At 54.2% G+C, this 27,365-nt stretch overlaps 1 protein-coding gene across 1 annotated transcript; it reads left to right on the top strand.

Moving 5' to 3' along the window:
• The first annotated feature begins 4,472 nt into the window (after window positions 1–4,472).
• LOC116797196 (serine/arginine repetitive matrix protein 2-like) lies at window positions 4,473–27,365 on the top strand. Its single transcript, XM_032708535.1, has 2 exons — window positions 4,473–7,413; window positions 26,160–27,365. The coding sequence occupies exons 1-2, from the start codon at window positions 5,200–5,202 to the stop codon at window positions 27,108–27,110; spliced, it is 3,165 nt and encodes a 1,054-aa protein (XP_032564426.1). The 5' UTR covers window positions 4,473–5,199; the 3' UTR covers window positions 27,111–27,365.

Consider the following 27,365-nt stretch of genomic DNA (forward strand, 5'->3'; position numbering starts at 1 on the left):
GTGGAAGGTGTCCCTGCCCATGGCAGGGGGTGGAATGGGACGATCTTTAAGGTCCCTTCCAACCCAAACCATTCCATGACTATAAAACTGAGAAAGAGCTGAGTGCAATGTTTTACTTGTCATTTGAAGGGATTTTAGCATTCAGCTCCTTGCATCATATGTGAAGCCTGTCTTCTATTTTTCACTTCATTTTTTTTTGTGTATTCCATCAGGATAAATCATTACAGTTTGTTGGGTTTTTTTTCCCAGTATTTCACACTGGTGATCCTGAAATGGTTCTGGTTGAAACAGCTCCAGCCTGGTTTGACTGAGGTTCGAAATACAGCCCTCAAATCCTTCACCCCAGATGTATGGTCACAGGTTCTCAGGTCTGTAGGTTTGTTGGGAAAATTAAAAAAAAGCTAAAAAGGGAGGTACTGGGGTCCTTGATCTTGTAATTTGTAATGTGAGGAGCATCCTGGCCCTGAATGCCATCGTACCTATGCACTGATCCCCTCTCCACCCAAACATCCCAAGGTCCTCTCCAGCCCAGATTGTCTCCCTTTTGCACGAATGGATGAATGTTTCTCCCCCTTTTTATCATGAAGGACCATGAAGATTAAGAAAAAAGACAATGAATTATCCATAGACAATTTTCTGCTGTTTCTCCATGTGATTTTTATTTGCAACTAAACAAAACCAACGTGAAATACTTGATGTTCTCTTACAGTTTTTATTTTCTTGTGGGCTTTTTTCTTCCACTTACTGACTCTGGAATTCACAGGTGTTTTCCCCATACCCTCTTTGCAGAATATTCTCCAATCTGATACCCACAGAGATATGAAATTTTCAAAGCCAGAAAGAAAGGTATTGACCACTTTGACCCACACCAAGAAGAAATATTTAATCACAGAGAGACAAGCTGGGGGGAAAGAGGTGATTTTTTTTTTTCTTTTTACCAACGTGTGATGTTTTCTCTTGCTTCATCTCAAGGTTTAGTGCACAGTTTAGTTTATTTATACACACAGAAAAGTATTTTCAGCATGGCTTTCTCTTCAGGACCACTCCACTTCCATTCTCAAGGCTGTTTCACCTATTTCCAAATGCCCCAGAGGTGTTTGTAGTTACACAGAACTTGACTTAATATAAAATTGAAATAGAGGCATCAGAAGAAGCAAAACCAAAGCACTACCAAAAAACCTTCACAAACAGATTTATTTCCCTCTGCTCCTTTGAACAGCCAAGGAGCTGTTGTGGGAATGTTACCTTACAGTAAATATCCCTGGTTTCCACTGTGCTTTTCAGGAATACGACCACAAAAATCCCCCCAGATCCAGACTGTGCCTCAGAAACAGGGAGATTTTTGCTCAATATTTTCCCCTGACTGGGTAACAGCAATTCTGAACATTCTGAATTGAAGCAAGGCAGAGCCTGTCAGCTCCCCAAAAGGAACACGAGTATTTCTAAAGGAGCACAAGAGCTTCTAAAGGAGGTTGCAGAATGTTAATTGCCTATGGATACTGTAAAATGAGAACTAAAATACCAAAGGTTACTGGGTCCCCATCAGTCATTTTTTTTCCCAGAATTCAGGCTGCAGCTCAGACTCGTTATAAAGGTAAAAGGCTTTTTCTTACGTACCTGCAGATGCAGGATGAGACTTGTCCCTGTCTTTCCCTCCCAGACAGGTCAGAAAACACTATCTCCATCTACACGTTTTGGGCAAGATTGACATTCTCCTACGTGCTTTTCTGGCGTGCAACCTTTAGAGGCTTTACCAGGGCAAGAAATGAGAATGAACACATTAAAACCCGTAAAATAAGAAACATGAGCTAAACCAACTGGCTCCATATGGAAATCTCAGTGTCCCTCTCTATCTGCCTGCTCCAGACAGCATGGGACAAACCAAATTCTGCCCCATTTAAACCATTAGAACACCCCAAACTAGAGGTGCAACCATTGGTGGGATTCATCCCTGCCTGATGAGCTTTAGCTGCAGAAAATTGGGAGGCTGATGGAGGAATATTTGCTTTCAGTTCATATAAGGATTATGGTAAACATGACACAATGATACCTCAGCTGAGCTGGGTCCCTCCTGAGCAGGCACCATGAACCACCTCAGACTCTGCAGAATCATCAGCCCCTCTGATGTCCCCACACTCTGCAGACACACCCAAGAGCAAACTGAGGTAACAAACCCAAGTTATCCAGAGTGCTGGACTACTGAACCGAGCTGGTTAATTCAAAGTACAACATGTGTGTTCCCCTGCCCATTTCTGATTTGGCTCCTCCAGAGCTCAGCTCGTTCGTTGTGGGTCTGTCGTGAGGTGTTACTCTCGGGGTGCTCGCTGGGGATGTATATGCCACTATATAGAGCTGCTCTTGCTTTATCAGGAGCAGCTGAGTGTTAGGTGAGGTCTAAGGATGCCAAAGGGGAAGAGCAGAGCGGACTCTGAAAGGTGCAGAGCCTTAAGGTCCCTTCCAACCCAAATAGGTCTGTGATCCCATAAACCAGGAGCTCCTCCCAGACCAAGAGCTGTCAGTGCCACATCCACCTTCCCTCTGCTGCTGGCATGACTGAAGGTGTCCAAACCAGCCCAGATTTTGTCATTGCCACTAATTGTTGCACTCTGGTAATTAGGCCATGGTTTGCCTTTTCTACAGCCCCACAAACACTATTTGCCTGTTTGCCTCTCTCGCATTACAGTGTTTGGCAGTTGTGCTGCCTAATTCTTACTGCTTTTAGAAAATAGATTAATATACAAAATAACATCACAAGCAGCAGGGATCTGATAAACTCAATTGGCTAAATGACTGATGACAGAGTTTCTGCCTAAATCGGAAATCATTATGTAAGGTGCAGGATGAAATGAAGAATGAGGTTCAGTGTGTGCTGTCTGTGTGTGTGCAAATGTGTGTGTGTGTAGAAGCGCTTGGAGGTGTTTTTTAAAATCAGCTCAGCATGCAAATATATATTTCTGCTGAAACTATGTTCAAACAGTCAAAGCAGAAACAGATGTATTGAAAATATAAATACAGGGCTTAATAAATATTTTATCATCAAATATTTCAAAAATGTCATCTTTAAAAACATGAAAATTCAGCCTCAGGAGGACCAAAATATTTAATCACTCTCAAGAAATTCTTAAAAGGGAATCTCTTTCCATCAGATTATTTCTAAAGAGAAGAATGAATTTCCAGGTGCTGTGAGCTATATTTATTTTAATCAAAATCACTAACTGAGTTAAAGGAGATAGAATAATCAGTGAGGTCATTATTAACTGAGATAACAACTAAATGAATGAATGCTCTCATTAATCTAATTATAAAATGGAATAGTATCATACTAATCAGGCTGTTAACTGAGCCACTGGAAATGTAAGGCTGTAATCACAGTAGTGTAAACCACAACAGGCTCCCAACATGAATTCTGGGGGAAATGAGGGGGATAATGTTCCCTGCAACCACCCAGGGACACTGTCCATGTTTGCAGAGGTGCACTCCAGTGAGGTGGTACCTGATAGGGGAAAGTCACAGAAGCAGAGAATATTCTGAGTTGGAATGGATGCACAAGGATGTCTGAGTCCAACTCTCAGCCCTGCACAGGCCCATCCCCAAAGGTCACACCCTGTGCCCCAGAGGGTCATCCAAACCCTCCTGGAGCTCCAGGGACAAGCCTCTCCCTGGCCTGGCCAGCCATGCCCTGGAGAGCGCAGCCTTCAAGGCCCGGGCTGTCCAGCTGGGAGATGAGGGTGTGGTGTGGGGCTGTGTGGCAAGCCTGCCAGGAGTCTGGGCACAGCAGGGCTCCAAGTCTAGAAGTGGAGGGTCTGTCCTTTTATTATGGTTTGAGATTGCTCCCCCTGGAAGCTGAAGGGCTTAGAGATGATTGGGTGCCAGGGTAGTTTTCCCTGGAGGGCCATTACCACTCGTCTTGTTCGCTCCTGCTGAAAAACCATATATACACAACCAGCGGAAGCTGTTGGCAATTGGTCTGTGTCTGCTGCTGTGTGTGGGTGTAGAAGGCCAAGGGGTGGCAGGGCCTCCTTCTTCTCCCCTCCAGGGGGGAAGGGTGGCCCTGCGGCCCCCCAACTCTGCCTAGACCAGGGTTGGAGGCAGCATTGGAGTGAGTGTGTGTTGTGAAGGAAGGGATTCACAACACCTGAAGGTGAGAGGGCGAGAGAGGCAAGCTCCTTGTGAGGAGGCCAGGCCCTCTTTTCCCCCCCTTTCCAGCCAGACTGCAGAGCTCAGGACAGTTCGTAACTGGACCGAACACCTGTAGCAAAAGCTGAGCGGGGGCTTTTTTCCTCTCACTATAAGTGGGAGTGGATGCAAGGCTTAGTATTTTGAAGCGGAGCCAAGAGACGGGCTGATAATGAAAGCAGCTCGGTGCCAGGGGAAGAAAAATCCAGGTGAAATTAGAGACAGACCGAAGGCAGGTTCGGAGGTGCCTACGCTGGATTTAGACGTGGCTACCAAAATGGAAAACTACAGCAGCCTACAGAACCGAGGTATGAGGTATGAGAGAGAGAATGACACAGCAGAGACTGACACGGAACCAAGGAGGATGGACTCAAAACTATCTTCTTGGATTTTGTCCGGAAGAAAGGACCTCAGCAAACAGCTGGAGGTTGGTGGGTGGGAGTGTTCAGGTTCCCCGAACTCTCCCATGAGAGAGAGGCTGGGTACCTATCAGCCTGAAGAGTTTTCTCCTGGAATGAATTGAGGGAGAAAGCTTAAAGGGACTGATGGAAGTGTATAATAATATATATACAGTTGCTTTTAGCTTCTGTAGAATTTATTTGTGTAAAGTAAATGTAAATATACTTCCCCTTTCCCTATAGAAGACTCTTGCCTGAAAGTTTCTCTTCAGTGTTGAGATAAAATTGTGGGAAGGGGTGGGGGAAGCCCGGAAATTGGATTTTGGCTTTTCATGGTGGTTCAAACTACCACACCCCTGGGGGCACAGTCCCTTGCAACCAATTCCTGAGGTTTCTACTGTGCCAGGAGTGGTGGGTGTGGCCCTTTGTGAGAGAGGCACTTTGCAAGGACCCTTTGTGATGCGGGGTCAGGTCTGCCCAGAGACCATTGTGAGCTCACAGGGCCTTGCCCTGAGCACTGGGGATTGAGGGAGCGCTGGGCCCTGGGGGGGTGCCCAGTCCAGGAGAGCCGCTCTCTCAGGAGGAAGCAGTTCCCTGGATCCCTCTGCAGAAGAGGACGACGGAGATGCCGATGGAGGAGAAGAGGAAGAGCAACTCTCAGCCCCAACAGGGGCTGCCCAACCTCAACAGGAGGCGCCCGGAGAGGGATGGGGGAGCTGGGAGAGGCCGGGAGTGGGACAGGCCCAGCCGCAGCTCCCTGGCTGCCGAGGCCAGCCTTGGTGCTGTGCCAAGGCAGCCACCTCCACACCACCAGACCTTTTTCCCACAGGTGATGCGCAGGCAGACACAAGTAGCGCCGCGGGGCAGCCAGAGCCAGGCCTTGCCCCTGCGAGGGGAAAGGCTGCCACGGCTGCCCTGCCCCGAGAGCTCCCAGGACACCGGGAGCACTGGCACACAGACGGGAAGACAGGGGGAGATGGCAGCAAAGCTCTTGCCAAGCAGAGCAGCTGCTGCCAGGCAGGTGGGAGGCCCGGGCAGGAGGCTGGGGCAAGGGATGCAGTCAGGTAAGCTCCCTCTCGGGCCTCCCCTGCTGCCAAGGAGCCCAGTGCAAGGGCTGTCAGTGCCCCGCTCTGGGCTGAGCCAGGAGGAGGCAGTGCGTCTGCCATCAATCCCGCTGGCGGCCCCACGGCACAGCCAGGCTGCCAGTGGCCCCTGCAAACTGCCTCCTCTGCCCCCAGCAGCCTGGGCTGCTGCTGCCAGGCGCAGGACAGCCAACATGGCCACGGCCAGCAGCAGCCACCTCCCCCCTGTGCCTATTGCTCGGGGCAGCCGCGCTGAGCAGGGCACAGCCCCCAGGCTGCAAAGCTGGAGGGCTGCCCCGCGCCGCCCCCAAGGCCAGGACGCAGCGGGGAAGCCCAGGAGCCGTGTGCCTGGGCCAGACATGTCCCCGAAGGGCTACCCTGGCAGCCAGACACCCAGGCAGCAGGCAGCAGCACAAGGGGAGCGGGCACTCAGCAGGCCCGGCTCCCCCTCCCTGGGCAGGGAGGCAGGGAGCGGGCGGGAGAGACCAATGTCCCAGCAGGGCCCAGCACTGCAGGGGGTGCCCATGAAGCGCAGCCTCCCCAGCACAGCTCTGCCACTGCAAGACGAGAGCGGCAAGGATGTGAGCGCTGTGCCCAAGAGTGAAGGCTCAGCGCAGCTGAAGGTAAGGAGCCAGGGAGGCCACTCCACAGCCCAGGACGCAGGTGGGAAGGCCAGGAGCCGGCTCCCTGAGCCAGCCGTCTCCCGCAAGAGCTACCCTGGCAGCCAGAGGCCCAGGCAGCAGCCGGCAGCACAGCGGGGCCGCGCCCTCAGCCTGCCCGTGACAGCTTCCCTGGGCAACCAGGCAGGGACACAGCAGCAGAGGCAAGCGGCAGAGCAGGAGCCGGCAGTGCAGGGGGTGCGCAAGAAGCACAGCCTGAGCAGCACAGCTCTGCCAGGCCAAGAGAGGCCCAGGAAGCGTCGCAGTGTCCTTGCTGAGACCGAGCGCTCCCAGAAGCTGAAGACATGGAGGCTGGTGTGCCACTGCATGGCCCAGGACGCGGCTGTGAAGCCCAGGGGCCTGGTCACCGTGCGAGTGGTGTCCCCCGAGATCTCCCCGGGGAGCCCCAGGCCCAGCCAGCAGCTGGCCCCACAATGTTGCCGGGCACGCAGCCTGCCCGTGGCAGCTTCCCTGGGCAGGGAGGCAGGGCCAGAGCCCCGGAGAAGAGCGTCAGAGCAAGGCCCAGCAGTGCCCAGGCTCCACAGGAGACGCGCCCTCAGCAGCCCAGCTGTGCCGCTGCAACACCAACCCGCCGAGGATGGGAGCCTTGTGCCCCAGACTGAACCTGGGCAGCAGCGGCAGGAGAGGCGGCGCGCCAGTGCCGAGGGCAGAGCGCTTCCCCTGTGCAAAGCCAGCCTGCAGCTTCTGGGGGAAATCTCCAGCCATCAGAAGGTGCTGGAGTGGCTGCAAGCAACTTTCCCCGACACCGGTGGGGCCTCGGCCGAGCAACAGGAAGAGCAGCAAGGTGATGGACAGCAAGAGCTCTGCCAAGGGGAAAGTGTCACTGACCAAAGGCTGTGCCAAGAGGAAAAGAAGGCAGAGCAAGAGCTGTCCAAAAGGGAAGACGGCAAGGACCAAGAGTTTTCCAAAGGGGAGGATCAGATGGAGCAAGAGCTGTCGCGAGTGGAAGCCAGCAGTAGCAGAGCCGTGGTGCAAGGAGAAGATGAGAAGGAGGAAGACGTGTGCCAAGGGGAAGAGGAGACAAAAGAAGAGCCGTGCCAAGGGGAAGAGGAGAAGAAGGAGGAGCTGTGTGAAGAGGACAATGGCAAGAAGGAAGAGCAGTCTGAAGGGGAAGAGGACATCAGCTGCAACCTCGGGGACAAACCCTTTGACCCGGTGAATGAGGGGGTCCCTGGCACTTCTCCCCAGCAGCTGCCCAGCTGTCCCAGCACTATGGGCACAGAGGTAGCAGCAGAGGCAGCTGGTGACCTGCCCAGCACGTCTCCTGCCCCCGCTGGTGCCACGGCCTCTGAGGCAACAGGTGCTGAGCTGGCCAGAGCTGCTGAGGCAGAGGAGCAACGTGCAGCTCTTGCTGCCCAGGCCCAAGAGGCGTCAATGGTGGCAGCTTCTCCCGCCTGTGGCGAGGAGCTGAGAGCTGCAGGCCAAGAGAGCCAGGCAGCTGCCCCAACCAGGCCCTGCTGCCCATCCAGCCCCTTGGGCAGCTTGCTGGAAGCCCATGGCCTGAGTGAACAGGGGGCAGGGACAGTGGGTGTGTCAGTCCTTGCAGGGCCAGAGAGCCAGGAGGGGGCCTTGACCAAAGAAGAGGATGAGTGGAAAGACAACCTGGAGCGAGAGCTGTGGCTGTCCCAAGGGCAAGGTGACAGGGACGTGTCACCAGTGAGGGACAAGACGGAGCAAGAAGTGCCCCAAGTGGAGGAGAGGACAGAGCTGGAAGGGTCCGCAGTGGAAGACGGCAGAGCCCCAAGGTTGAGTAGTCCTGCAGAGACGCTCCCTGTGCCTGCCCCTGAGCAGGTCCCGGCATTTGGCCAGCACAGCCAGGTGCCAGGGCAGGCCTTGACCAGGAGGATGGAAGGCCGTGGCCTCAGCGAGCAGGGGGCTGTCCCCCAGCCAGGGCCCTCCTGCTTCAGGCGGGCGCTGCGGGCTCTGCGCAGGCTGTTCCGCTGGCCCCGCAGGGCGGCACGGCCACAGCACCAGCGCCCCGCTGCCAGCGCCAGGCCTCCACTTACCACTTCACGGCCCTCATCTTAGGCAGCTGAAGGCAAGGGGCTGATCTCCACCTCAGTGCTGAGAAACTCGGGCTGTCTCTGAAGCTTGGCAGGAAGGAGGACAAGGGCAAGACACTCCACTCTGTGCTCCTGCCCATCAGGAGAAGACACATCCTTGGCACAGCTGTTGACAGGCACCTCTTCTCCCTGTGCTGCTCATCCAATGGAGGACAATAGGAACCTGTCAAACACATCTTCAGCATCAAAAGAAACAGCATATATAATATAATATAACATGATATAATATCATGCAATATAATATCATACAATATAATATAATACAAGGATTCTCTGAAGCAACACCTCAGCCTTGGCCACACTGGTCATCATCGCAGGTCTACCCTGGCCTCCAATCGTAGAATCATAGAATCAACTGGGTTGGAAGGGAACTCCGAGATCATCGAGTCCAACCCTTGATCCACTACGTCTGCGTTTGCCAGACCATGGCACCGATGCCACATCCAGTCCCATCTTAAAAACCTCCGGGGACGGAGAATCCACCACTTCCCTGGGCAGCCCATTCCAACGGCTGATTACCCTCTCTGGAAAGAAATTCTTTCTAATATGTAACCTAAACCTCCCCTGGCACAACTTAAGACCATGCTCTCTTGTCTTGCTCATAGCTGCCTGGGAAAAGAGACCAACCCCCACCTGGCTATAACCTCCTGTCAGGAAGTTGTAGAGAGTGAGGAGGTCTCCCCTGAGCCTCCTCTTCTCCAGGCTGAAGAGTCCCAGCTCCCTCAGCCTCTCCTCATAGGACTTGTGCTTGAGTCCCTTCACCAGCCTAGTTGCTCTCCTCTGGACCTGCTCCAGGACCTCAACATCCTTCCTGAATCGAGAGGTCTGGAGACACACAGTCCATAACGCTGCTGCTTCCTTTGAGAACGCACGCAGGATCACCATCGAAAAGACAACGCAGAAAGGAGCGTATCCTGCCGATACCATCCCAGGAGTCTTTCTGCCGTGCCTTTTGCAACCCATCTTGTCTATCTCGCATTGGCCTCTTTAGCCACCAGAGCACTTGTAGCAAATGCGGGTAGAGCCCTTCCCAAATCTTTGTTCACGATGCCTAGCCATGCATATAATATAATACCATAAAATATAATATAATATAATTGAGCTCTTACAATAGTTATTAATAGAAAAGTATTTGTATCATAATTGCTTTTATATTATATTATTGTATTATAACTGCATTTCACTATACACTCTGTAATTATTAGATTATTATATTTTATTATATAACATATAACCTTTTTTAGATATTTTGGAAATATATCATTATAATTGATAACTCTAATTATAGAATACATAGACATACTCTAGATACCATACATATTAGATATAAGGCATTTATAGAATACATACACAATTACATAATTCATAGACAATATTACAATAGACTCTAAGAGAGATCAAGGCCTCTTTTCTCTGCTAATCAGCACTGAGGATATAAAGAGTACCAGAATGATCTTCATAGTTCTCCACTACGCTTTCAAAGTTGTTTAACAACAAGAGGTGGTGTTGAGAAAAATAAAAAGAAAAGAAAAAACCCACATTTGAGTGATGTGCCTCATTTCATTGAATTACAGACATTTAGAGCCCAGGACTTGAATGTTCAGTTTATTTCAATACTGCAGTCAATAACCAAGTGCAGAAGCTGTGAAGTGGGAAGGGACCGACAAGGATCAAGGAGTCCAACCCTCAGCCCTGCACAGGCCCATCCCCAAGGGTCACCCCCTGTGCCCCAAAGGATCATCCAAACTCTCCAGGGCCCTTTCCCGGCTCTGCTTTCCAGCCTCTCCTTTCCCGCTCTGCCCGTCCATCCCTGGGGCACAGTCCGGCACTTCCCCAGATTGAACTTCCTACGATTGCTGGTTGCCCAGCCCTGTAATTTGTCAGGGTCTCTCTGCAGGGCCTCCCTACTTTCCAGGGACTCAACAGCTCCTCCCAGTTTTGGACTGTCGGCAAAGTCCCTTCGTATCTGTCCCAGTGCTGCATCCGAGTCATTGCTGAAGACGCTGAGGAGCACAGGGCCTGAGATGGAGCCCTGCAGAACCTCAGCGTGTCAGGCTACATTTTTAGGCAGGATGACAATTTTCCTCTCTCCTCTTCTCCTCCCCATGGCGTGCACGGGTGAGAAAGCCCAGCCAGAGATGAGGGAACGCTTTGCCTATCCCAGGTTGGGAAGCCATTTCGGGCACTTCCTAAGAAAAGCCCCTCTGCTTTGCTCAGGAAGGCACTTTGGGCCCAAGGAAGGCTGAGAGAGGAAGATGTGGCAACCAGCCCTAGTTACTGCCTGATGCTGGGAAATGATCTCAGGAGCTACACTTCCCCTGCAGGTTATGATGTCCTACAAGCTAAGGGTCATTCTCTGACTTGCTTCTAAAATTGCCGGATAGCCCCGGGAGGGCTGGATGCACCTGCAGACTTCCAAGTTCCCTGTTTGCCTGGGACGCACAGCATTTTGCTCTGGCTGCAGAATTCTACTGGGGTGTCCTAAGGGAAGCTCTTTTCCAAAGTGGGATCAGGAGTCGTCTTTGTCGCGTCTGCCGGTGCTGGTGCAGGGGAGGCTGTTGTGGGGGCCCCGCGTGGCAGGAGGCCCAGGGGATTGAAGCTCCGCTGGCAGCGCCAGGCCGGGCCCTGGAGTTGGCGCTGGCCCTGCTCAGCTTGCTGTGCCCTGCGGAAGGGCTGAGGGGGTGCTGGGTGCCAGCCCGTGTGTCCCTGAGGAAGACATTGGCCAGGCCCGGCTGGCAGGCAGAGCCCTGAGGGCCAGCACTGCTGCCTGGCTTGCCCGGGGCCATGGAGCCCCTGAGCAGAGCTGTGCTGAGGACCCCGCTGGCAGCGCCAGGCCGGGCCCTGCAATGGCGGCTGGGCCTGGGCCTGCCCAGCGTCCCAGGGAGCAACACGGGGGGGGGCTTTGCCGTGGGCATGGGAAGAACAGAGGGCTGGGGCAGGAGGAATGTAATAAGGAATTATGGGATTTGTAGTTTTCCGGGTTCTCACGCATACCCAATGCAATACTCGATTGTCATTGTTTAGAGATCGTGTGACATGTTTGAGCGCTGTATTTAAACCAAAGCCCTTTGTAATAAACCTTAATCTTGGTCCTACACTCACAGAGTGCAGAGCGGGGTTTGTGCCTTATTCACCACTTCAAATGGCGCCCGAAGAGGGACTTCAACAGGCATTGGGTACCAGGAGCATCATATGTTCTAAATTTCTTAAACTGTGATGGTGCAGACCACAAGAGATATGAGTGCCAACCTAAAACTCAAATACTTTCATCTTCCAAACCACCAGTTATGATTAAAGGTCTAATATCTAGGCAATGGTCAGGACCAGTAGATCTCATCACTTGGGGGAACATATACGCCTGTGTATCCAAGGGTAGCAAATTACAATGGATCCCTTCTCGATGTGTCAGGCCTTATATTAGCCCTCCGTCACAACAGAAACAATCAGCAGAAAAAATGAGTGAAGAAATTGGATCTGAAGAAACATGACCAACAGTAGTAAAAGGAACACATCACACATTGAGAAACATGCTATAAAAGCACAAAAAAGGGGGGGAAAGAGATATGAGTCTACTCCCTGTATGTGTAAATCTACATCAACACTTCTTCAAAACAGGACCAATCACAAAGGAGCAAAAAATGATACAACAGAACCAAAAGAAACACACAAACAGCAACCAATATAAAACCAAAACTCCATGATTTAAATAGAAACACAATAAAAAGTTTAAGAACGCGTGTGTGAGGAGAGAATGAAACGGTGGCCATCGGCATGTGAATGAGAAAGTTGAGTGGAGATGTATGTGTGTGTGCGTGAACGCAAATACCCTTTATGACAAAGACATCTCAAGCACTCATTCAACAACACTACCTCAACCAACACTACTTCAAACACAACCTCTACAAGCCAACACATTTCCCTTTCAAATAAAGATGATGCCTTTACCCAATCACACAAATCACCCTCAGATAAAAGGTTTTACACATCTACAAACCCGGGGTGATTTAAAGTTGCTTGAATATTGCACGAACGGATAAAGTCATCAACAGTTCAATAAAGGCCTTGTGATGATAGGCCCCGGTTTTTATAAACGGTTAAGATAAGGTTGGTTATGACAAGAACGTTTAAAGAATGTATTGTATTACAACTTGTTAACCATATAGAGGAAGGGGAAATGTGGCAGGAGGAATGTAATAAGGAATTATGGGATTTGTAGTTTTCCGGGTTCTCACGCATGCCCAACGGAATACTTGATTGTCATTGCCTGAGAGATCATGTGACATGTTTGAGCTCTGTATTTAAACCAAAGCCCTTTGTAATAAACCTTAATCTTGGTCCTACACTCACAGAGTGCAGAGCGGGGTTCGTGCTTTATTCACCACCTTAGAGGGGCATTTTGCAGCCGGGCTGGCCTGGCTCTGCTCCATCTCGGCCACGAGACACCAGGCCACGAATCCTACTGCAGCTCTGCATTTCCAGAAAGTTTCTTCTGGGCATCTTTGGATGAGGAAATTGAAACGGTGAAGTTGCTCAGTGTTTGGAGAAACTTTGAGGACAACTGATAGGAAATTGGAATCAATTGCCATAGTGAGGGGAAAGCCCGTAGGGAAGAATTCTCAGCTGTGGTGCTTGAGCAGGCAGATGGTGTGTTTGGAAGACTGGCCGCTCCTTAGTTTCCTTCCCAGCTTTTTCTCCAGAAGTTGGTCCTGCAATGCAGAGGGCAATTGGAGGAAGAGCACAGGACAAGTGTAGGGGCCTTGCAGATATGGAGCGTGGGAGAAGGAGATGGAGTTGATGTGGGCAGTGAGTTCTTTGGATAGAGAGATGAAAAGAAAACCATCAGTCCCATAACTGCCGCGGACATTGCTTAAAGAAAAAAAGAATTAAAAATGATGTTTTCTCCCATTTTCCGACCCCAAGGTTCCACCCTAAAATTTCTGGAATTCGCTATATATCATCCCAATATTCTACTTTCCTTAGTCAGATTGCATGTACTTTTCCCCTCCCTGAAGCCCATTTTCCCGATTGCCACAGCCCTTCAAAGTCCAAGGAAGCTGTAACTTCCTCCTTCCTCTTCCCAGACCGCCAACTGGGAATGCAAGAACAACATCTCCTTCCTGGCAACTGGGAGATCTGCATTAAATCCTATGTTGTAGAGAGGGTACCTTTGAAGTCAGAACCGAAGCACGCTCAGGATGGACAGACTCTCTGAAGCATTACAAGACTTTATTAAAAGGATGTGACCTTGTCCCCTCCCCCCCTCTGGTTTTCCCCCAAAGAGTCCGTAATTTGGCCAAACTGTCTTGGGTTTGGCAAAAACCACAACGTCACGTCCCAAATTACACCAGAGACAGTTTCTCCAAGGATGGCTATAAAACTGGGAAGGAAAAAGGACGTCTCTCCTTTTGTTTTGGGCTCCACTGGGATTTTGCTCGGTGTGCAGATTCTTTCCCTAAAGAAGCCGAGCCAGAAAATGTCAGGTCCAGTAACTGAAGTTGAGCAGGACCACAAGGATTTGAAAGCCTAATTTTAGAAGAGAACTTTCCAGGGAACCTTAGGAACGGGTCATCCTAAAGAGAAAAAGCAAATATGGAGTTGGAAGGCAAGAGGTTGTCAGGTTGTGGATAGACCCAGCAATTGGGGTGAGCAGACAGAGGTGCCCGGGAGCCTGTGAGATGAGCCAGGGGTCCCACTGTGTGTCATTGACAAAGGCATTACCAAGGCTTGGTGCCGAGGCAGAGGCCTGAGGGACACCACTGCTGCCTGGCTTCCAGCTGGACACGGAGCCACGGAGCACAGGTGTCTGGGGTGTCCATCCGGACAACTCCTCATGCTCTGGAGAGCGCAGCCTTCAAGGCCCGGGCTGTCCAGCTGGGAGATGAGGGTGTGGTGTGGGGCTGTGTGGCAAGCCTGCCAGGAGTCTGGGCACAGCAGGGCTCCAAGTCTAGAAGTGGAGGGTCTGTCCCCTGGGGGCACAGTCAGTCCCTTGCAGCCAATTCCTGAGGTTTCTACTGTGCCAGGAGTGGTGGGTGTGGCCCTTTGTGAGAGAGGCACTTTGCAAGGACCCTTTGTGATGCGGGGTCAGGTCTGCCCAGAGACCATTGTGAGCTCACAGGGCCTTGCCCTGAGCACTGGGGATTGAGGGAGCGCTGGGCCCTGGGGGGGTGCCCAGTCCAGGAGAGCCGCTCTCTCAGGAGGAAGCAGTTCCCTGGATCCCTCTGCAGAAGAGGACGACGGAGATGCCGATGGAGGAGAAGAGGAAGAGCAACTCTCAGCCCCAACAGGGGTTGCCCAACCTCAACAGGAGGCGCCCGGAGAGGGATGGGGGAGCTGGGAGAGGCCGGGAGTGGGACAGGCCCAGCCGCAGCTCCCTGGCTGCCGAGGCCAGCCTTGGTGCTGTGCCAAGGCAGCCACCTCCACACCACCAGACCTTTTTCCCACAGGTGATGCGCAGGCAGACACAAGTAGCGCCGCGGGGCAGCCAGAGCCAGGCCTTGCCCCTGCGAGGGGAAAGGCTGCCACGGCTGCCCTGCCCCGAGAGCTCCCAGGACACCGGGAGCACTGGCACACAGACGGGAAGACAGGGGGAGATGGCAGCAAAGCTCTTGCCAAGCAGAGCAGCTGCTGCCAGGCAGGTGGGAGGCCCGGGCAGGAGGCTGGGGCAAGGGATGCAGTCAGGTAAGCTCCCTCTCGGGCCTCCCCTGCTGCCAAGGAGCCCAGTGCAAGGGCTGTCAGTGCCCCGCTCTGGGCTGAGCCAGGAGGAGGCAGTGCGTCTGCCATCAATCCCGCTGGCGGCCCCACGGCACAGCCAGGCTGCCAGTGGCCCCTGCAAACTGCCTCCTCTGCCCCCAGCAGCCTGGGCTGCTGCTGCCAGGCGCAGGACAGCCAACATGGCCACGGCCAGCAGCAGCCACCTCCCCCCTGTGCCTATTGCTCGGGGCAGCCGCGCTGAGCAGGGCACAGCCCCCAGGCTGCAAAGCTGGAGGGCTGCCCCGCGCCGCCCCCAAGGCCAGGACGCAGCGGGGAAGCCCAGGAGCCGTGTACCTGGGCCAGACATGTCCCCGAAGGGCTGCCCTGGCAGCCAGACACCCAGGCAGCAGGCAGCAGCACAAGGGGAGCGGGCACTCAGCAGGCCCGGCTCCCCCTCCCTGGGCAGGGAGGCAGGGAGCGGGCGGGAGAGACCAATGTCCCAGCAGGGCCCAGCACTGCAGGGGGTGCCCATGAAGCGCAGCCTCCCCAGCACAGCTCTGCCACTGCAGGACGAGAGCGGCAAGGATGTGAGCGCTGTGCCCAAGAGTGAAGGCTCAGCGCAGCTGAAGGTAAGGAGCCAGGGAGGCCACTCCACAGCCCAGGATGCAGGTGGGAAGGCCAGGAGCCGGCTCCCTGAGCCAGCCGTCTCCCGCAAGAGCTACCCTGGCAGCCAGAGGCCCAGGCAGCAGCCGGCAGCACAGCGGGGCCGCGCCCTCAGCCTGCCCGTGACAGCTTCCCTGGGCAACCAGGCAGGGACACAGCAGCAGAGGCAAGCGGCAGAGCAGGAGCCGGCAGTGCAGGGGGTGCGCAAGAAGCACAGCCTGAGCAGCACAGCTCTGCCAGGCCAAGAGAGGCCCAGGAAGCGTCGCAGTGTCCTTGCTGAGACCGAGCGCTCCCAGAAGCTGAAGACATGGAGGCTGGTGTGCCACTGCATGGCCCAGGACGCGGCTGTGAAGCCCAGGGGCCTGGTCACCGTGCGAGTGGTGTCCCCCGAGATCTCCCCGGGGAGCCCCAGGCCCAGCCAGCAGCTGGCCCCACAATGTTGCCGGGCACGCAGCCTGCCCGTGGCAGCTTCCCTGGGCAGGGAGGCAGGGCCAGAGCCCCGGAGAAGAGCGTCAGAGCAAGGCCCAGCAGTGCCCAGGCTCCACAGGAGACGCGCCCTCAGCAGCCCAGCTGTGCCGCTGCAACACCAACCCGCCGAGGATGGGAGCCTTGTGCCCCAGACTGAACCTGGGCAGCAGCGGCAGGAGAGGCGGCGCGCCAGTGCCGAGGGCAGAGCGCTTCCCCTGTGCAAAGCCAGCCTGCAGCTTCTGGGGGAAATCTCCAGCCATCAGAAGGTGCTGGAGTGGCTGCAAGCAACTTTCCCCGACACCGGTGGGGCCTCGGCCGAGCAACAGGAAGAGCAGCAAGGTGATGGACAGCAAGAGCTCTGCCAAGGGGAAAGTGTCACTGACCAAAGGCTGTGCCAAGAGGAAAAGAAGGCAGAGCAAGAGCTGTCCAAAAGGGAAGACGGCAAGGACCAAGAGTTTTCCAAAGGGGAGGATCAGATGGAGCAAGAGCTGTCGCGAGTGGAAGCCAGCAGTAGCAGAGCCGTGGTGCAAGGAGAAGATGAGAAGGAGGAAGACGTGTGCCAAGGGGAAGAGGAGACAAAAGAAGAGCCGTGCCAAGGGGAAGAGGAGAAGAAGGAGGAGCTGTGTGAAGAGGACAATGGCAAGAAGGAAGAGCAGTCTGAAGGGGAAGAGGACATCAGCTGCAACCTCGGGGACAAACCCTTTGACCCGGTGAATGAGGGGGTCCCTGGCACTTCTCCCCAGCAGCTGCCCAGCTGTCCCAGCACTATGGGCACAGAGGTAGCAGCAGAGGCAGCTGGTGACCTGCCCAGCACGTCTCCTGCCCCCGCTGGTGCCACGGCCTCTGAGGCAACAGGTGCTGAGCTGGCCAGAGCTGCTGAGGCAGAGGAGCAGCGTGCAGCTCTTGCTGCCCAGGCCCAAGAGGCGTCAATGGTGGCAGCTTCTCCCGCCTGTGGCGAGGAGCTGAGAGCTGCAGGCCAAGAGAGCCAGGCAGCTGCCCCAACCAGGCCCTGCTGCCCATCCAGCCCCTTGGGCAGCTTGCTGGAAGCCCATGGCCTGAGTGAACAGGGGGCAGGGACAGTGGGTGTGTCAGTCCTTGCAGGGCCAGAGAGCCAGGAGGGGGCCTTGACCAAAGAAGAGGATGAGTGGAAAGACAACCTGGAGCGAGAGCTGTGGCTGTCCCAAGGGCAAGGTGACAGGGACGTGTCACCAGTGAGGGACAAGACGGAGCAAGAAGTGCCCCAAGTGGAGGAGAGGACAGAGCTGGAAGGGTCCGCAGTGGAAGACGGCAGAGCCCCAAGGTTGAGTAGTCCTGCAGAGACGCTCCCTGTGCCTGCCCCTGAGCAGGTCCCGGCATTTGGCCAGCACAGCCAGGTGCCAGGGCAGGCCTTGACCAGGAGGATGGAAGGCCGTGGCCTCAGCGAGCAGGGGGCTGTCCCCCAGCCAGGGCCCTCCTGCTTCAGGCGGGCGCTGCGGGCTCTGCGCAGGCTGTTCCGCTGGCCCCGCAGGGCGGCACGGCCACAGCACCAGCGCCCCGCTGCCAGCGCCAGGCCTCCACTTGCCACTTCACGGCCCTCATCTTAGACAGCTGAAGGCAAGGGGCTGATCTCCACCTCAGTGCTGAGAAACTCGGGCTGTCTCTGAAGCTTGGCAGGAAGGAGGACAAGGGCAAGACACTCCACTCTGTGCTCCTGCCCATCAGGAGAAGACACATCCTTGGCACAGCTGTTGACAGGCACCTCTTCTCCCTGTGCTGCTCATCCAATGGAGGACAATAGGAACCTGTCAAACACATCTTCAGCATCAAAAGAAACAGCATATATAATATAATATAACATGATATAATATCATGCAATATAATATCATACAATATAATATAATACAAGGATTCTCTGAAGCAACACCTCAGCCTTGGCCACACTGGTCATCATCGCAGGTCTACCCTGGCCTCCAATCGTAGAATCATAGAATCAACTGGGTTGGAAGGGAACTCCGAGATCATCGAGTCCAACCCTTGATCCACTACGTCTGCGTTTGCCAGACCATGGCACCGATGCCACATCCAGTCCCATCTTAAAAACCTCCGGGGACGGAGAATCCACCACTTCCCTGGGCAGCCCATTCCAACGGCTGATTACCCTCTCTGGAAAGAAATTCTTTCTAATATGTAACCTAAACCTCCCCTGGCACAACTTAAGACCATGCTCTCTTGTCTTGCTCATAGCTGCCTGGGAAAAGAGACCAACCCCCACCTGGCTATAACCTCCTGTCAGGAAGTTGTAGAGAGTGAGGAGGTCTCCCCTGAGCCTCCTCTTCTCCAGGCTGAAGAGTCCCAGCTCCCTCAGCCTCTCCTCATAGGACTTGTGCTTGAGTCCCTTCACCAGCCTAGTTGCTCTCCTCTGGACCTGCTCCAGGACCTCAACATCCTTCCTGAATCGAGAGGTCTGGAGACACACAGTCCATAACGCTGCTGCTTCCTTTGAGAACGCACGCAGGATCACCATCGAAAAGACAACGCAGAAAGGAGCGTATCCTGCCGATACCATCCCAGGAGTCTTTCTGCTGTGCCTTTTGCAACCCATCTTGTCTATCTCGCATTGGCCTCTTTAGCCACCAGAGCACTTGTAGCAAATGCGGGTAGAGCCCTTCCCAAATCTTTGTTCACGATGCCTAGCCATGCATATAATATAATACCATAAAATATAATATAATATAATTGAGCTCTTACAATAGTTATTAATAGAAAAGTATTTGTATCATAATTGCTTTTATACTATATTATTGTATTATAACTGCATTTCACTATATACTCTGTAATTATTAGATTATTATATTTTATTATATAACATATAACCTTTTTTAGATATTTTGGAAATATATCATTATAATTGATAACTCTAATTATAGAATACATAGACATACTCTAGATACCATACATATTAGATATAAGGCATTTATAGAATACATACACAATTACATAATTCATAGACAATATTACAATAGACTCTAAGAGAGATCAAGGCCTCTTTTCTCTGCTAATCAGCACTGAGGATATAAAGAGTACCAGAATGATCTTCATAGTTCTCCACTACGCTTTCAAAGTTGTTTAACAACAAGAGGTGGTGTTGAGAAAAATAAAAAGAAAAGAAAAAACCCACATTTGAGTGATGTGCCTCATTTCATTGAATTACAGACATTTAGAGCCCAGGACTTGAATGTTCAGTTTATTTCAATACTGCAGTCAATAACCAAGTGCAGAAGCTGAGAAGTGGGAAGGGACCGACAAGGATCAAGGAGTCCAACCCTCAGCCCTACACAGGCCCATCCCCAAGGGTCACCCCCTGTGCCCCAAAGGATCATCCAAACTCTCCAGGGCCCTTTCCCGGCTCTGCTTTCCAGCCTCTCCTTTCCCGCTCTGCCCGTCCATCCCTGGGGCACAGTCCGGCACTTCCCCAGATTGAACTTCCTACGATTGCTGGTTGCCCAGCCCTGTAATTTGTCAGGGTCTCTCTGCAGGGCCTCCCTACTTTCCAGGGACTCAACAGCTCCTCCCAGTTTTGGACTGTCGGCAAAGTCCCTTCGTATCTGTCCCAGTGCTGCATCCGAGTCATTGCTGAAGACGCTGAGGAGCACAGGGCCTGAGATGGAGCCCTGCAGAACCTCAGCGTGTCAGGCTACATTTTTAGGCAGGATGACAATTTTCCTCTCTCCTCTTCTCCTCCCCATGGCGTGCACGGGTGAGAAAGCCCAACCAGAGATGAAGGAACGCTTTGCCTATCCCAGGTTGGGAAGCCATTTCGGGCACTTCCTAAGAAAAGCCCCTCTGCTTTGCTCAGGAAGGCACTTTGGGCCCAAGGAAGGCTGAGAGAGGAAGATGTGGCAACCAGCCCTAGTTACTGCCTGATGCTGGGAAATGATCTCAGGAGCTACACTTCCCCTGCAGGTTATGATGTCCTACAAGCTAAGGGTCATTCTCTGACTTGCTTCTAAAATTGCCGGATAGCCCCGGGAGGGCTGGATGCACCTGCAGACTTCCAAGCTCCCTGTTTGCCTGGGACGCACAGCATTTTGCTCTGGCTGCAGAATTCTACTGGGGTGTCCTAAGGGAAGCTCTTTTCCAAAGTGGGATCAGGAGTCGTCTTTGTCGCGTCTGCCGGTGCTGGTGCAGGGGAGGCTGTTGTGGGGGCCCCGCGTGGCAGGAGGCCCAGGGGATTGAAGCTCCGCTGGCAGCGCCAGGCCGGGCCCTGGAGTTGGCGCTGGCCCTGCTCAGCTTGCTGTGCCCTGCGGAAGGGCTGAGGGGGTGCTGGGTGCCAGCCCGTGTGTCCCTGAGGAAGACATTGGCCAGGCCCGGCTGGCAGGCAGAGCCCTGAGGGCCAGCACTGCTGCCTGGCTTGCCCGGGGCCATGGAGCCCCTGAGCAGAGCTGTGCTGAGGACCCCGCTGGCAGCGCCAGGCCGGGCCCTGCAATGGCGGCTGGGCCTGGGCCTGCCCAGCGTCCCAGGGAGCAACACGGGGGGGGGCTTTGCCGTGGGCATGGGAAGAACAGAGGGCTGGGGCAGGAGGAATGTAATAAGGAATTATGGGATTTGTAGTTTTCCGGGTTCTCACGCATACCCAATGCAATACTTGATTGTCATTGTTTAGAGATCGTGTGACATGTTTGAGCGCTGTATTTAAACCAAAGCCCTTTGTAATAAACCTTAATCTTGGTCCTACACTCACAGAGTGCAGAGCGGGGTTTGTGCCTTATTCACCACTTCAAATGGCGCCCGAAGAGGGACTTCAACAGGCATTGGGTACCAGGAGCATCATATGTTCTAAATTTCTTAAACTGTGATGGTGCAGACCACAAGAGATATGAGTGCCAACCTAAAACTCAAATACTTTCATCTTCCAAACCACCAGTTATGATTAAAGGTCTAATATCTAGGCAATGGTCAGGACCAGTAGATCTCATCACTTGGGGGAACATATACGCCTGTGTATCCAAGGGTAGCAAATTACAATGGATCCCTTCTCGATGTGTCAGGCCTTATATTAGCCCTCCGTCACAACAGAAACAATCAGCAGAAAAAATGAGTGAAGAAATTGGATCTGAAGAAACATGACCAACAGTAGTAAAAGGAACACATCACACATTGAGAAACATGCTATAAAAGCACAAAAAAGGGGGGGAAAGAGATATGAGTCTACTCCCTGTATGTGTAAATCTACATCAACACTTCTTCAAAACAGGACCAATCACAAAGGAGCAAAAAATGATACAACAGAACCAAAAGAAACACACAAACAGCAACCAATATAAAACCAAAACTCCATGATTTAAATAGAAACACAATAAAAAGTTTAAGAACGCGTGTGTGAGGAGAGAATGAAACGGTGGCCATCGGCATGTGAATGAGAAAGTTGAGTGGAGATGTATGTGTGTGTGCGTGAACGCAAATACCCTTTATGACAAAGACATCTCAAGCACTCATTCAACAACACTACCTCAACCAACACTACTTCAAACACAACCTCTACAAGCCAACACATTTCCCTTTCAAATAAAGATGATGCCTTTACCCAATCACACAAATCACCCTCAGATAAAAGGTTTTACACATCTACAAACCCGGGGTGATTTAAAGTTGCTTGAATATTGCACGAACGGATAAAGTCATCAACAGTTCAATAAAGGCCTTGTGATGATAGGCCCCGGTTTTTATAAACGGTTAAGATAAGGTTGGTTATGACAAGAACGTTTAAAGAATGTATTGTATTACAACTTGTTAACCATATAGAGGAAGGGGAAATGTGGCAGGAGGAATGTAATAAGGAATTATGGGATTTGTAGTTTTCCGGGTTCTCACGCATGCCCAACGGAATACTTGATTGTCATTGCCTGAGAGATCATGTGACATGTTTGAGCTCTGTATTTAAACCAAAGCCCTTTGTAATAAACCTTAATCTTGGTCCTACACTCACAGAGTGCAGAGCGGGGTTCGTGCTTTATTCACCACCTTAGAGGGGCATTTTGCAGCCGGGCTGGCCTGGCTCTGCTCCATCTCGGCCACGAGACACCAGGCCACGAATCCTACTGCAGCTCTGCATTTCCAGAAAGTTTCTTCTGGGCATCTTTGGATGAGGAAATTGAAACGGTGAAGTTGCTCAGTGTTTGGAGAAACTTTGAGGACAACTGATAGGAAATTGGAATCAATTGCCATAGTGAGGGGAAAGCCCGTAGGGAAGAATTCTCAGCTGTGGTGCTTGAGCAGGCAGATGGTGTGTTTGGAAGACTGGCCGCTCCTTAGTTTCCTTCCCAGCTTTTTCTCCAGAAGTTGGTCCTGCAATGCAGAGGGCAATTGGAGGAAGAGCACAGGACAAGTGTAGGGGCCTTGCAGATATGGAGCGTGGGAGAAGGAGATGGAGTTGATGTGGGCAGTGAGTTCTTTGGATAGAGAGATGAAAAGAAAACCATCAGTCCCATAACTGCCGCGGACATTGCTTAAAGAAAAAAAGAATTAAAAATGATGTTTTCTCCCATTTTCCGACCCCAAGGTTCCACCCTAAAATTTCTGGAATTCGCTATATATCATCCCAATATTCTACTTTCCTTAGTCAGATTGCATGTACTTTTCCCCTCCCTGAAGCCCATTTTCCCGATTGCCACAGCCCTTCAAAGTCCAAGGAAGCTGTAACTTCCTCCTTCCTCTTCCCAGACCGCCAACTGGGAATGCAAGAACAACATCTCCTTCCTGGCAACTGGGAGATCTGCATTAAATCCTATGTTGTAGAGAGGGTACCTTTGAAGTCAGAACCGAAGCACGCTCAGGATGGACAGACTCTCTGAAGCATTACAAGACTTTATTAAAAGGATGTGACCTTGTCCCCTCCCCCCCTCTGGTTTTCCCCCAAAGAGTCCGTAATTTGGCCAAACTGTCTTGGGTTTGGCAAAAACCACAACGTCACGTCCCAAATTACACCAGAGACAGTTTCTCCAAGGATGGCTATAAAACTGGGAAGGAAAAAGGACGTCTCTCCTTTTGTTTTGGGCTCCACTGGGATTTTGCTCGGTGTGCAGATTCTTTCCCTAAAGAAGCCGAGCCAGAAAATGTCAGGTCCAGTAACTGAAGTTGAGCAGGACCACAAGGATTTGAAAGCCTAATTTTAGAAGAGAACTTTCCAGGGAACCTTAGGAACGGGTCATCCTAAAGAGAAAAAGCAAATATGGAGTTGGAAGGCAAGAGGTTGTCAGGTTGTGGATAGACCCAGCAATTGGGGTGAGCAGACAGAGGTGCCCGGGAGCCTGTGAGATGAGCCAGGGGTCCCACTGTGTGTCATTGACAAAGGCATTACCAAGGCTTGGTGCCGAGGCAGAGGCCTGAGGGACACCACTGCTGCCTGGCTTCCAGCTGGACACGGAGCCACGGAGCACAGGTGTCTGGGGTGTCCATCCGGACAACTCCTCATGCTCTGGAGAGCGCAGCCTTCAAGGCCCGGGCTGTCCAGCTGGGAGATGAGGGTGTGGTGTGGGGCTGTGTGGCAAGCCTGCCAGGAGTCTGGGCACAGCAGGGCTCCAAGTCTAGAAGTGGAGGGTCTGTCCCCTGGGGGCACAGTCAGTCCCTTGCAGCCAATTCCTGAGGTTTCTACTGTGCCAGGAGTGGTGGGTGTGGCCCTTTGTGAGAGAGGCACTTTGCAAGGACCCTTTGTGATGCGGGGTCAGGTCTGCCCAGAGACCATTGTGAGCTCACAGGGCCTTGCCCTGAGCACTGGGGATTGAGGGAGCGCTGGGCCCTGGGGGGGTGCCCAGTCCAGGAGAGCCGCTCTCTCAGGAGGAAGCAGTTCCCTGGATCCCTCTGCAGAAGAGGACGACGGAGATGCCGATGGAGGAGAAGAGGAAGAGCAACTCTCAGCCCCAACAGGGGCTGCCCAACCTCAACAGGAGGCGCCCGGAGAGGGATGGGGGAGCTGGGAGAGGCCGGGAGTGGGACAGGCCCAGCCGCAGCTCCCTGGCTGCCGAGGCCAGCCTTGGTGCTGTGCCAAGGCAGCCACCTCCACACCACCAGACCTTTTTCCCACAGGTGATGCGCAGGCAGACACAAGTAGCGCCGCGGGGCAGCCAGAGCCAGGCCTTGCCCCTGCGAGGGGAAAGGCTGCCACGGCTGCCCTGCCCCGAGAGCTCCCAGGACACCGGGAGCACTGGCACACAGACGGGAAGACAGGGGGAGATGGCAGCAAAGCTCTTGCCAAGCAGAGCAGCTGCTGCCAGGCAGGTGGGAGGCCCGGGCAGGAGGCTGGGGCAAGGGATGCAGTCAGGTAAGCTCCCTCTCGGGCCTCCCCTGCTGCCAAGGAGCCCAGTGCAAGGGCTGTCAGTGCCCCGCTCTGGGCTGAGCCAGGAGGAGGCAGTGCGTCTGCCATCAATCCCGCTGGCGGCCCCACGGCACAGCCAGGCTGCCGGTGGCCCCTGCAAACTGCCTCCTCTGCCCCCAGCAGCCTGGGCTGCTGCTGCCAGGCGCAGGACAGCCAACATGGCCACGGCCAGCAGCAGCCACCTCCCCCCTGTGCCTATTGCTCGGGGCAGCCGCGCTGAGCAGGGCACAGCCCCCAGGCTGCAAAGCTGGAGGGCTGCCCCGCGCCGCCCCCAAGGCCAGGACGCAGCGGGGAAGCCCAGGAGCCGTGTGCCTGGGCCAGACATGTCCCCGAAGGGCTGCCCTGGCAGCCAGACACCCAGGCAGCAGGCAGCAGCACAAGGGGAGCGGGTACTCAGCAGGCCCGGCTCCCCCTCCCTGGGCAGGGAGGCAGGGAGCGGGCGGGAGAGACCAATGTCCCAGCAGGGCCCAGCACTGCAGGGGGTGCCCATGAAGCGCAGCCTCCCCAGCACAGCTCTGCCACTGCAGGACGAGAGCGGCAAGGATGTGAGCGCTGTGCCCAAGAGTGAAGGCTCAGCGCAGCTGAAGGTAAGGAGCCAGGGAGGCCACTCCACAGCCCAGGACGCAGGTGGGAAGGCCAGGAGCCGGCTCCCTGAGCCAGCCGTCTCCCGCAAGAGCTACCCTGGCAGCCAGAGGCCCAGGCAGCAGCCGGCAGCACAGCGGGGCCGCGCCCTCAGCCTGCCCGTGACAGCTGCCCTGGGCAACCAGGCAGGGACACAGCAGCAGAGGCAAGCGGCAGAGCAGGAGCCGGCAGTGCAGGGGGTGCGCAAGAAGCACAGCCTGAGCAGCACAGCTCTGCCAGGCCAAGAGAGGCCCAGGAAGCGTCGCAGTGTCCTTGCTGAGACCGAGCGCTCCCAGAAGCTGAAGACATGGAGGCTGGTGTGCCACTGCATGGCCCAGGACGCGGCTGTGAAGCCCAGGGGCCTGGTCACCGTGCGAGTGGTGTCCCCCGAGATCTCCCCGGGGAGCCCCAGGCCCAGCCAGCAGCTGGCCCCACAATGTTGCCGGGCACGCAGCCTGCCCGTGGCAGCTTCCCTGGGCAGGGAGGCAGGGCCAGAGCCCCGGAGAAGAGCGTCAGAGCAAGGCCCAGCAGTGCCCAGGCTCCACAGGAGACGCGCCCTCAGCAGCCCAGCTGTGCCGCTGCAACACCAACCCGCCGAGGATGGGAGCCTTGTGCCCCAGACTGAACCTGGGCAGCAGCGGCAGGAGAGGCGGCGCGCCAGTGCCGAGGGCAGAGCGCTTCCCCTGTGCAAAGCCAGCCTGCAGCTTCTGGGGGAAATCTCCAGCCATCAGAAGGTGCTGGAGTGGCTGCAAGCAACTTTCCCCGACACCGGTGGGGCCTCGGCCGAGCAACAGGAAGAGCAGCAAGGTGATGGACAGCAAGAGCTCTGCCAAGGGGAAAGTGTCACTGACCAAAGGCTGTGCCAAGAGGAAAAGAAGGCAGAGCAAGAGCTGTCCAAAAGGGAAGACGGCAAGGACCAAGAGTTTTCCAAAGGGGAGGATCAGATGGAGCAAGAACTGTGTGAAGAGGACAATGGCAAGAAGGAAGAGCAGTCTGAAGGGGAAGAGGACATCAACTGCAACCTCGGGGACAAGCCCTTTGGCCCGGTGAATGAGGGGGTCCCTGGCACTTCTCCCCAGCAGCTGCCCAGCTGTCCCAGCACTATGGGCACAGAGGCAGCAGCAGAGGCAGCTGGTGACCTGCCCAGCACGTCTCCTGCCCCCGCTGGTGCCACGGCCTCTGAGGCAACAGGTGCTGAGCTGGCCAGAGCTGCTGAGGCAGAGGAGCAGCGTGCAGCTCTTGCTGCCCAGGCCCAAGAGGCGTCAATGGTGGCAGCTTCTCCCGCCTGTGGCGAGGAGCTGAGAGCTGCAGGCCAAGAGAGCCAGGCAGCTGCCCCAACCAGGCCCTGCTGCCCATCCAGCCCCTTGGGCAGCTTGCTGGAAGCCCATGGCCTGAGTGAACAGGGGGCAGGGACAGTGGGTGTGTCAGTCCTTGCAGGGCCAGAGAGCCAGGAGGGGGCCTTGACCAAAGAAGAGGATGAGTGGAAAGACAACCTGGAGCGAGAGCTGTGGCTGTCCCAAGGGCAAGGTGACAGGGACGTGTCACCAGTGAGGGACAAGACGGAGCAAGAAGTGCCCCAAGTGGAGGAGAGGACAGAGCTGGAAGGGTCCGCAGTGGAAGACGGCAGAGCCCCAAGGTTGAACAGTCCTGCAGAGACGCTCCCTGTGCCTGCCCCTGAGCAGGCCCTGGCATTTGGCCAACACAGCCAGGTGCCAGGGCAGGCCTTGGCCAGGAGGATGGAAGGCCGTGGCCTCAGCGAGCAGGGGGCTGTCCCCCAGCCAGGGCCCTCCTGCTTCAGGCGGGCGCTGCGGGCTCTGCGCAGGCTGTTCCGCTGGCCCCGCAGGGCGGCACGGCCACAGCACCAGCGCCCCGCTGCCAGCGCCAGGCCTCCACTTGCCACCTCACAGCCCTCATCTTAGACAGCTGAAGGCAAGGGGCTGATCTCCACCTCAGTGCTGAGAAACTCGGGCTGTCTCTGAAGCTTGGCAGGAAGGAGGACAAGGGCAAGACACTCCACTCTGTGCTCCTGCCCATCAGGAGAAGACACATCCTTGGCACAGCTGTTGACAGGCACCTCTTCTCCCTGTGCTGCTCATCCAATGGAGGACAATAGGAACCTGTCAAACACATCTTCAGCATCAACAGAAAGAACATATATAATATAGTATAATATA

The sequence above is a fragment of the Chiroxiphia lanceolata genome, chromosome 21 (assembly GCF_009829145.1).
Source record: "Chiroxiphia lanceolata isolate bChiLan1 chromosome 21, bChiLan1.pri, whole genome shotgun sequence".
In the NCBI taxonomy this organism is placed as follows: Eukaryota; Metazoa; Chordata; class Aves; order Passeriformes; family Pipridae; genus Chiroxiphia; species Chiroxiphia lanceolata.